The sequence below is a fragment of the Rhinolophus sinicus genome, linkage group LG13 (genome assembly GCF_036562045.2).
Source record: "Rhinolophus sinicus isolate RSC01 linkage group LG13, ASM3656204v1, whole genome shotgun sequence".
Taxonomy (NCBI): Eukaryota; Metazoa; Chordata; class Mammalia; order Chiroptera; family Rhinolophidae; genus Rhinolophus; species Rhinolophus sinicus.
The window spans coordinates 14,311,717-14,322,921 of NC_133762.1; the positions used below are offsets into that span (position 1 = coordinate 14,311,717).

General features: G+C 48.1%; 1 protein-coding gene across 2 annotated transcripts in view; it reads left to right on the forward strand.

Moving 5' to 3' along the window:
* EFL1 (elongation factor like GTPase 1) overlaps positions 1 to 9,794 on the forward strand; it is a 75,459-nt gene extending 65,665 nt beyond the window's left edge. The window contains exons 19-22 of one of the 2 annotated variants that reach the window (XM_074318272.1): positions 469 to 653; positions 6,104 to 6,288; positions 7,617 to 7,683; positions 9,665 to 9,794. In XM_074318272.1, coding sequence (XP_074174373.1) covers positions 469 to 653; positions 6,104 to 6,288; positions 7,617 to 7,638 — 392 coding nt within the window. In that variant the 3' untranslated portion in view covers positions 7,639 to 7,683; positions 9,665 to 9,794. Of the gene's footprint in view, positions 1 to 468; positions 654 to 6,103; positions 6,365 to 7,616; positions 7,684 to 9,664 lie in introns of those variants that run through there. The other variant, XM_074318273.1, reaches the window with a different exon arrangement.
* Positions 9,795 to 11,205: the final 1,411 nt, after the last annotated feature.

An 11,205-nucleotide genomic window follows, 5' to 3' on the forward strand; every position in this document is an offset into this window, starting at 1 on the left:
TTTAAAAAATATATATGAGCAAGCATTTATATATGTATGGGTTTAATTTTTAGTATAAAAGTGTCATTGTGCCGTTTGCTTTAATAATGTCTCAGAATTTTTAAGCTCTTAATATTTACAAAGCCCAGTCACGCTCACCTCATTGGGTTTCATACCCAAACACGGTCATAGGTGACATTGTATGGAAATGTCCTTTAAAAGTCTCCTGAATCGCTCTTGCTGTGTTGAGGGGATTGGCTTTGGGTGATGCAATTTGGGGTGATTTCACTTTTTGTTGCTTTTGTTTCCGATTTGTCTATAATTTCATGCTTTACTTTTATTTTAAAAACACTTTAAAAATATCTATTCTATTGTACACCAAAACCACTGGGGCCAGAGTTAGTTACTCACTAGTGCACTGTTACAGGGTTATGTGAGTAAGGTGACTTTGTATGGCCCCAGACATGTAATCGGTTTGTGGCTTTGCAGGCCGGGTCTATGCTGTCTTGTCCAAGAGAGAAGGCCGAGTGCTGCAGGAGGAAATGAAGGAAGGGACGGACATGTTTATCATCAAGGCCGTGCTGCCCGTCGCCGAGAGCTTCGGCTTTGCTGACGAAATCAGGAAGAGGACGAGCGGCCTGGCCAGCCCGCAGCTGCTGTTCAGCCACTGGGAGGTAAAAACCCAGATCCCGCTCCTGCCCACTCATCCACGGACGTGCTTCCTGTGGGTGACACAGGAAGGACACACAGGTCCCGGTGCGCTCAATCAGGTGGACGGGGGAAAGCGGTGAGCGAGGGAGCCCTGGTTCCAAATACTAGTTCTGCCACTTACTTGCACAATCTGTGCAAGCTCCCTGAGTTGGTTTCGCCCCTGCGATAAGGCCTGTGGATATCGAGCCTCAGGCCCTCACTGGTTTGTGGGGGTTTTCTTGTTCTCTGTCCCCCTGCATTCTGGTTTGTTCTCAGCTGTGTGGCCTTGCGCTAGGCTTCACACAAGTCATCCAGCGCTTTCTTCTTCAACTTTAGTTAGCAAAACTCAGCTGAGGTTCAGTGCTCAGCTCTTCCCCTTTCTCTCACTGTTTTAGCCAGATGGGTCCCTTTCTCTAAAACACTTCAAATGAACTGTTTACGTTTAGTTACTGAAAAGGAGTGGGAATAATTTAGAGAGAACTTTCTTTTTAAAATGAATTTTATAGTCAAGCGAATCAGCAAAGTAAAGAAAGGTGACACTTCAGAAAATTTGACTTTGGACGGGAGGTTTCATTTTAATTGGGCAATTTCATAGCATCTGAAATGATACGAATGAAGTTACTAGTTCAAAAGAGTTGTGTTTGCTTCTTAAAAAGCAAAAGTCATATTCTTAATGCTTGATAGAATCAAAGTTAATGTTCCAATTTAGGTTACATTTTTTTGTTAGTACAAACTACATTTTAACAGTGATTTACTATGTAATTTTTCTTGTATTTTGTATCTTTGTCTAGACACTAGATGATGTTTTGATGGTTTTATTGGCTTACATCTGAATAGATATTTTGGTATTTCATTATATGGAATACAGTAGCTCCAGAATATTTAACGTATTCATTAATCCCCAAGCTTATGGGTAGTAATTTCCCGCTTATTCAAACTTTCAGCTTTTTGGTTTAGGTTTTTGGTACTCAACTTTTATGTAAGAACACAAACCAGTAAGAAATAATAGGAATGGTAATGGCATAATTATTGGGAGAATTATATACTTGAATTGATATGTTTAAAATACCTCATCATTTTACAATCAGTCTTATCCTTGAAAGTGATCTTATAAAGCACGTTTTTAAAAAATCTATAAAGTTCTTATCATTTCCTAATTGCAAGTATGTTGGTTAGGTAAGGCTGCTCTATCAAAGGGATCTCAAAATACAGTGGCTCAGGGAAGGCGGAAAACTCATGGGGTCTGGGGCTCACTGTGGTGGGGGCCCAGGCTCCTCCTGGCTGTCTTTCCAAGCACTTGGTTTCCACGTGGCCAGTCCACCTCCCACCATTACGTCTGCATTCCAGCCAATCAGAACAGGGAATGGGGAGAGGAGGGCATACACCCTCCCTGTAAGGGCACAGACTAGATATTGCACAAGTCGCCTCACGTCATCCCATTGCCTAGAACCAGTCTTATAGCCATATCTAACAAGGTCCTACCTGATAAGGAGGCTGGGAAATGTAGTCTTAACTACATCAGAAGTCAGCAGACTCTGCCCCATTACCTGTTTTGGTAAATGAAATTACTGGACTATAGCCATATCCATTCTTTTATATATTTTCTGTGACTGCTTTCAAGCAGAGTTGAGTAGTTTCAACAGAGACCATATGGCCTGCAGTCTACAATATTTACTATCTGTCTCTTTGTAAAGATCAAGTGTGCCTACTCCCTCTTCCAGCTACCCCCAAACTGAAGTGTCCACCTGAAATACCAGTTACCAAAGAAGAAGGAGAGAATGGCTATTTAGGAACAACTACCGGTAGTTTAAAATCAGCAAGTTTTTACCAAGCAGGCAATTTTTGTTAATGTGAAAACCATGATGGTTTTTCAGTCTACTTTCTCTCAAAAAAAAAAAAAAAAAGTTCGGAAAATTATTCCTAACTAATTAGCTTAAAAAAAAAAAACTTACCTAGTTCCAGGCTTAGTTACAGCTTGTTATTAAAAATCAGTCTCTTAATAAATAACTTTAGAGAAAAAATGTAGCCAAGAAGAGTTTGCTCCCACTTCATACCACCCTTCTGTCATCCCCTTGCCACCTGTCACGCACGGTCTTACTCCCAAAAGCTCCCATCTCTGAACGTCTTGAAGACTACATTATAATTAAATGTCGTTGATCTGATATTTTTTGGCTGTCTCGGTTTTTCCCCCATAGTGAGGTTTAGAAATAACACAGTTGTTGAAATCTGGCTTCTCACTCCAAGGCACTTTTTTTCATTTGTATTCTACCACACCATATAATTTATAATCAACAGCTTTTGAGAGAAAGTGCTTCAAAAAAAATAGGGAAAATAAAATTACAGGCATTTTCCATGAGGAAACCTTTGAAGTCAGCAGTCTCATAATTTCTTTTCCTATATTTTCCCCTTCTGTGAAAGAGGAAGAAAAGGAGCTAATAACAGCCCAGAAAGAAAAATATGGCCAAACCAGTGCCTTTCTACATGTATGTCAGCATAACCTCAGCTTCACCGGTTCACGTTGCGATTTCCCTGAGGGTGGGCCAGGTTCATCCAGGGTAAGGAAGAAGTGATCACAATAGCACTGAGCCGTTTATTTTCAACATGGTGTTTTCAACTTGTCGGCTATAATCTTGGTGAAAACTGGGCAAAAAATGGAAACGGAGCTCCCAAAGCTTTTTGCTTGGTTTTTGTGTGTGTGTTTTTTTGTGTGTTTTTTTTTCTTTTTCCTTTTTTCAATGCCCAGGGCAACAGCTAGTACTTGGGTGCCTTCCTTCCTGTGAATTACAAAATGGCATCCCCCTCAGGCGATCGGGTTGCAAAAAAACATTCTCACTGTAGGCAGATGTAGTCTGGGTGAGCCAGTTAGAAAAAGGCACCTTTCGTCCAAACTGATAGCAGGTTCTGCTCTGTGGCCTCAAGGGGTCTTTCTGCATAGCACAGCCACACGGCGCCTTGTGTCCCACTAAGGAAATTGAGGTCAGAAGCGTTCAGGGTGATAGGGTCGTAGACTCCACTAAGGAAATGGAAAATGAGCCGGACTCGGTCAGGGGTTACTCCATCTCCCTTGTTCTGAGAGCTCGTGGGGTATGTTGGGGCACGAGGCTTCAAGATGTCCATACAGGTGAGGAGGAATGAGGGGACTGCAGCCCTTGCTGGGGCCAGAGGACAACAGGGAGGGCTAGTCTGGAGCTGCTCCTAGAGGAGCCCCCGGGGCCATAGAGCTGAGTGTGGAAAGTTCCCGGATTCTTAGGAAACAAACTTCAGAAGTATGTGCTGGAGGCCCAGGCAAAATTGGATCTTATTTGAAACTCTTGGGTCTTATATTTTTGAAACAAGGACTCTGGTCTTCAGTTGGCCAGTCTGAGTCTGGTATCTCTCAACTAGCACCTCATTTATTTCTCTATAAAATTTGTCACTTTTTTTAACGGGACTAAAAATTTGTTCACCACTGGCACTCACACCTACTAAGAAAATGTAGCTTCTTTCTATTCCGTGGCGGGCTTATCGTCCAGCTGCTTAGGGGAGGGTGCCAGTAACTAACTTCAGACTAGTCTCTTACAGCGTACAGTCTTTGTGGATGGCTGCCCAGGTAAACGTTCAGTTCCCTTTCTTGTCCTTCCCCTCTGGAGGGGAGAGCAAGCTCCGTTGCCTGACAAGACACCCCTGGCCTCTCTGCCTCCTCACCATGGTTCCCACGAGGGTCTGGCTGTGACTGCGTGGTAGGGAGGAAAGTGGGGGCCGCAGGTCCCCACGTGCCCTCCAGGGCCTCACTGGGCTTTGCTATGCAGTCGCTCGTCTGGGCCCATCCCATCTGGCCAGTCAGGCGGCACCAGCCTGTTTCACAAAGGTCTCATGCCAACCACTTGTCTCCAGCCCCAAGTCTGCACCTGTAGCCCCCAGACTTCTCCCTGCCCTCGGCACCTGGACACGCCCTCAGCAGGGTGTGGGCACCTCTGCATCAGCAGTGCCACCACTCCTCTGGCGGGCGCCTTGTCATATTTTTCTGTGAGGCTTAGTCTTTTGTCCATACTTGTACAGGTGTCAAGTACTCAGAAAGAAGGGGAGAAAATACCCATTTTTAATAATAAGCCGAGTGTTCTGTAATCAAGGCCGGTACACAGCAATCCATTCACAACATATATTTGTCAAGCGTACACTAAGGGTGCCTACCCTCACAGAAGAAGAGCCACATGTGTCTTCCTGGGACAAAGCCACAGCCGAGGCCCATGGTGGGAGAAGGGGGCGCAGGAGCCTGGCAGAGGGCAGAGTCCAGAGGGGAGCCTCACTCTGCAGACTCATGCTCGCCACCTACCAGCTGGGTCACGTTGGGCACGCTGAGCTTCTGGGCCTCAGGCTTGGCCTTCAGATGACATGAGGTGCTCCGTGAAAGCCCTCGGGACGTCCCTCGTGTTAGGAGAGCCTCGGCCAGTCCACCCCTTCAGCAGACTGGCAGACGAGAGAGCAGGTTGTGTGCTTCCTGTGGGAAGGGGAGGAAGAAGGGGCCAGGCTACCCAAGTCTGTTTTCTCCTTTCACACTCACCAGTCATTCTTGCGGGAACCACGGTGAGGAGGCAGCGAGGACAGGGGTGTCTGTTAGGCTCACGGAGCTTTCTGTCCGTGAAGGAAACCATCGAGTGGTGTTCGTGTCATAGCAGGATGGGGGGTGGGGGGGGGCGGGGTCAGCATATGCATCGTCTTCTGTCCTGGCCTGGAAATCAGTCCCTTGGTTTTGGGTCCAATTTCACCACCTCCTGGGACATCCTGACTTGGCTGCTTGTTGTCTCGGGACCTAAAGCCGTCTACCCAGTCTGGCTTCCAGACTCACCCTTTCTCAGCTGCTTTCCCTTGTCCAAGCTCTGCCCTTCTCCCTTCCCCTCAAGAGTAGCCTCAGAGGAAAACTGTCCTCAGCATGCCTTCCCCTGGACGTGTCTTCCTCCCCATCAGAATAAACAGGCAGAGAAAGGGGCGAGGAGGCTACCACATCTGCCTCTGGACCAAAATGACGTAGTCCTTTTGGTCCCTCGCACTCACCAGGAACTCCACTGAATTTTGGAGCAAACGCTCAGAGTAATCAAGAATGGGCTTAAGCACGTGTTGGTCTTTTCTGGAGACAACGGCCAGATGAGTGAAAAGACCCTGAAACCCAGATAGAGCCCACGGAAAGGGAGAGCTTTGAGATTATTCAAAATTAGCAGTGTCCTTTCTTCCTTAGTGGTATGTAATGGCGCTGAGCAAAGAAGAATACACCCGTTGCAAGTTCTGTGGGCTCTGCTTCCGTTTGTTCTCAGCTCCTGTTTTCTTCATGCCTGTTTATTACCGTTCCTCCAAGTCTAATTGCTCATTGCTTTTATTCTTTAGCTAAGACTCTGAACTGGCATTGGAAATGAAAGTATAGATGCCTCATCTAGCACATTCTGTCGCTTTCTTTTCCAAGGTCATTCCCAGCGACCCCTTCTGGGTGCCAACCACCGAGGAAGAGTACTTGCACTTCGGGGAGAAGGCTGATTGTGAGAACCAGGCCCGGAAGTACATGAACGCGGTACGGAAGCGGAAGGGGCTGTGCGTGGAGGAGAAGATTGTGGAGCACGCGGAAAAGCAGCGAACCCTCAGCAAAAATAAGTAACTACTCTGGGGATTCTCTGCTTTCTAATAAAGTACGAAGGATCCCCCAGGGCTCGATCCTGGAAAACTGTTATGTGCTGCATCGTCTCTGTGCATTCACTTTCAATAAAGCCAAGCCACACAAGTACTGAAAAGGAGGGGGAGTTAGAGAACATGCTTCCTGAGTATTTTTAATTGATTTGGCACAAGGCAAGCCGTTGTCTGCGTTTGCAGCAGTGACTTACTAGCACCGGTGAGTAGCCCGGGCAGTAAGATGTGTGCCACGCGAGGGCCCGCTGCTCAGTGGGCAGTAGCCTCTGCCTGTCACCAGTGTCACACTTCTGCGTACATCCTCCACTTAAACAGGTTTCATGGTGAATCATCAAATCACAACAGTCAGCATTGTTGGGCAAAAACATTCGCGACACCAGCTCCCTTTCAGTTAGTTCAACCAAGTCACTGATAACAGCTGATCCATCTTCTGGGTTCTCTGCCTAGGAAAATAGCGTAACATTCGGTCGCTAGCCTTTAGCCTGTTTTTACACTCATGCATTGCATCACTCCTGTTTATATAAGTGCTAATGGAAGTTATGCCCGATACCGTTTTCTTTTTTAAAAAAAGTAAAATTTTATCATTTTCTTGGCTGTTTCCTCTTAGCCTTACTCATGGGATATTAGCTAATGTAATGAGATTATCACCTTTATTGTAAATATTTTTCAAAAATGTGCTTAGTTGCCTCATTCAGGAAGGTCCCCATATAAGGAACAAACACAATTTGGTCAAAAATAGATTTTGTAAATTTTGATGTTTCACTAATAATTTGCGTAGCCACTTAAAAGAAGGGTTCTTTTTCGAAACACATAAAATTATCAGACCAGACCTTGTTTTTGAAATGCTCTTAATGAGTTTTTTCAGTAAACGAGGTCATCGTACTAGTTGTAGACATTTTGTCTTCAATCTTCAGAGCCCTGGCACAGCTGGTCAAATCTAATTGACCCCGACTCTGGGGAAAATGTGGCTAGAGAGTTCACTGTCTGTAAAAGTCTAACAGATAATGATATCTGAATTAATTTAGCAGAGTTATACCATGTATTGGTTTATCTGAAAACTTTTATAACATAGGCAAAGCCAGTACATTGATTTATAGCATTTTGTTTAAATAACATCATGCAAACTGCCAGATGTGCTATAAAAAGTATTGTCAGACTCTGCACTTTCAGAGAAAGAGGCAGAGCCTAGAGAGTTGGTGTTCTCTGTGCGATTCTGTTGGGCTCTGCCAGATGTGCTAGTGCGGGAAGTGACATGTCAAGTTGATAGATTGCTTCTCTTCCTTCTCCATGTTTAGGAGAGACAATAGTGAGCAGTAAAATACCCACGAAGAGGCAGGCCAAGGGATATAGCTAATCTGCCATGTGAGTAATCAACCCTGTTGTGTAATTTGTGATGGGACCCCAGCTACCAAAACCCGTCCATGTGTGACAGCGTAGAAAACCTGTCTTTCCTCGGTGCCAGAGCCGTGCCCCGCCCCCAGCCTCAGTGTGTCGGGTTCCGTGGGAGTGAGCCAGGAAGTTCTCAGTGCCAAGGTGGGCTGGGAGGTGGAGGGTTCCAGTTCTTACATCGGGGTAGCTTCTTGCCGTCAGTGATACACAGGCCTGGGGCAGTGACGGAGCCACAAAAGCAGGACCCTCACTCCTGGAGGGGCAGAAGCAGCTGTCTTTCCACCCAGGGGGAGGAATAGGCAGCAACCACGCAGTGCCTTTGCCCAGCCAGCCCCGGAGCACAGGCGACCAGGGGAGGGAGGCTGGGAGGGGCCTGCTGTCTGGGTCGGAGTTTCCATAGACCTGAGGGGAAGTGCCCATCTCTGGTGACCCTGTCATGACTGTGAGATGGATGGATGATAGAGAGATAGACGATAGAGGAGACTTGGTGATATTTATATGCTGTGCCTCACACCGCGGTGTGCTATCACTGGCCAAGACTGAAACCGTTCTCTATACTGGCTCAGATTTAGGGCTGGTAACTCTAGGATAGTAACTGATTTCAGAAATTAGGTTAACCCGTGCACTTGGAACTGAGCATGGGGAACTGGACATGAGCTGTCCCTTCCTGCTGTCGTATAACAACCAAGTAAGGCTCAGAGCCCTCCAGGTGAACGGACTATTAAATCGGAATTAGCTGTTCCATTGTGAGGCAGTTAAACTAATCCTTTCTTTTTAAGGCAAAGAGCATTTTAAACTTTCTAAGCCAGAAAATATTTGATCAAATTAATAAAAGCCAAGAATTTAAATCCGATTCTAAAAACAGAAGGTTCTAGATGCTGACCTAAACACAGAAACCAGACTGGCAGACTGAGGCTTCCCTTTCGTGCTGCTCCACCTGCGGGTGGCACAGAACCCAGGATCGAGGGGTTGCAGTCCTCTAGCCGGTGGCACATGCGCCCTGCGGTCACGAGCACAGCCATATGCAGCGACTCGGAGGCAGGGCAGCTGCCACCCGAGAAGCCTGGCAGGTGGAAGTGCGGGCTTCCTAGAGGATGGAGGTGAAGGGCAGGGGCCTCTCCACCTGGACGTGGCTGGCCCCAGGGCTGGAGGGCCAGAGGCTTGGTCTTGAGTAATGGGCATGGGGTGTTTCCAACCCACTGTTGCCTTCCTCTGTGCCTCCTGGCGTTTCTAAGGAAATTCCAGAGGCCGGGCAGTGATATTTCACCCCACAGGTCTCTCCCCTGTCACCTTGGCCCCACAGGGCTTGAGTGTTTGGGTTAGGGATTCCTTCGTTAGCCTGGGGTTTCGCACATCTCTGCCACGTCTTTGGGCCTGGCAGAAATGATTTTGTCTGATTCAGGTTCATGGCAGAAAGGCCAACAGCTCTGATTCTGCTGTCCCAGATTTTATTGTGATTTCTCTGAAGCAAACAGCCTTTAGGACCCGGTTTCAAAGGCCTGTCGATCACAGCCACATGCCACAGACACAACCATCCCAGCACAGAGCTGTTACCTCCGCTGCCAGGTCCCAGGCGACCCGCAGCAGCCCTCTGATTGCTCATTCTTCGGGCGCTGTGGCTGTCCCTTCCCCTTTCAAAGAGCGGGAACCTGAGGCAGAGCAGTTCAAGGAGAGGCAGCAAGTGTTGCAGCTGTGGGGGGCCCTCCCTCTGTGGCAGCCAGTGAGCAGTGGCTCTGCTCTGGCCAGTCAGCACACAGCAGCAGCAGCAAGGGACAGGAAGGCCCAGGGTCTTCTAAGAGGTGACAGTGGACTCCAGGCCATGGGAGACATCTGCACGGTGGCTGAGCTGGCCTCCTGTTTAGACACTCAGAGACCACAGATCAAGACGTGGTCTAGAGGGGCCACCCCTGCAGTTGCCCTCCCCACCCCCTGAGCTGAACGGTTCCCCCTGCAGGGTCCTGCTGCTGCAAAGAAGAAAAGCTGTAGGCAGAGGGGACACGACCAGGGCACTGCCCTAGACCAGACTCTGCTGCGGCCAGAAGCCAGATTGTACCAAGTCCATTGGCAAAGGACCTGAGAGGAAGGTAGGGACTTTTTGTTAAATTAGCTCCTTTAACCTGACGGTTACTTGTTGGATCCCAACTTGGGGCTATTCGTATCTACAGTAGTTCTGAGCAGTTTTCTCCTGCGCAATACCCAGTAGGAAGGCCTTGTGGAAATAGCACCCCCCTTTTCCTTTGGGAATCCACCCATCTCTACTCAGTCGGGGAGGTTTGAGTGGGTTTGACCTCACCACACGTGCGTGTGACCCAGGCTGGGACAATCAGTGTGTTCAGGTCCCTCTGCCTTGTTGGAATGGACGTGTGACCCAAGGGGGTCCAGTGAGTGCCAACTGCCAGGCTTTTGGTAAAAGGGCAATGTCTTTGATTAGGGTTGTGATGCTGGTGAAATGCACACCTGGGGCTGCTGGTGCCCTCCTGGTCTCCCCGTGGCTCCACCTACCAGAGAATGAAGCTACCGCGTGAGGGCAGAGCTGAGGGACGGGGAAAGACTGATTTCTGAACACTTTCGGGCACTGAATTCGAGTCCTTAAACCTGACCCACCCCCGGACTTGTCAGTTACACGAGGCAGCTTGTCCCCCCACTGTTTTGTGGTTGAAGTCAGTGTGAATTGAGCTTAAATCACGAGCAATGGGGAGTCCTGACCAGTACATCGTTCACCAGGCTGCCCTGCGGCTCCCAAATGCCTCCCTTGTCCCCACGCCGTCCCGTCTCCTTTCCATCTCCAAGCCTGTGTGCAGTGCCGTCTCTATTAGGGTGCCACCTTCCTCATTGCCAGACAAATGAGCTTGTTTTTCTGGGGTGAGGCCCCTGACTTTATTTGCCTCTATTTAATGGCACCCAGGACGTTCCGATAAGTGTGGCAGTGGTTGTGTACACATCTGCCCCACACTGACTTGAAAGCTGTATGAAGGTGAAGGTCGTTCGTACATTCTGTCCTTTGCGCATAGCGAATGCTCAGTGAGTCCTGGGGGAAGCGCGCTGGATGAGCTGAGAGTGTGCGTCCTGTCAGGTGTAGAGCTGCACTGAGAACGCGGGGCTCCTGGCTCTCGGTCCAAGGCTTCCGGATGCCACACTTCTTCCTTCGTGAGCAAGAAGCCTTAGTAGAACGGACGTGTTTTAGAGCAGTGGTTCTCCAAATGCGGTCGCCAGACCAACAGCATCCGCACCACGGGAAGCTTGTGGGAAGTGCAAGTTCTCGGCCCACCTGCCTCAGACCTGAGCCCCACGGGGCTGGGCCCGGCAGGCTGCCCTTGCAAGCCATTTGGGGTGGGAGGGTGCTGATACTCACGTTTGAGAACCACTACCATAGAGATTTTAATCGACACTTAAAATTATACTTTTCACTTCTTGAAGTTTTTATTGACTGTGTCCTGATTTGCACGTGAAAATGTACACTGTTCATCTTGGGTGTAATTTTAAGTGAAATTTGCA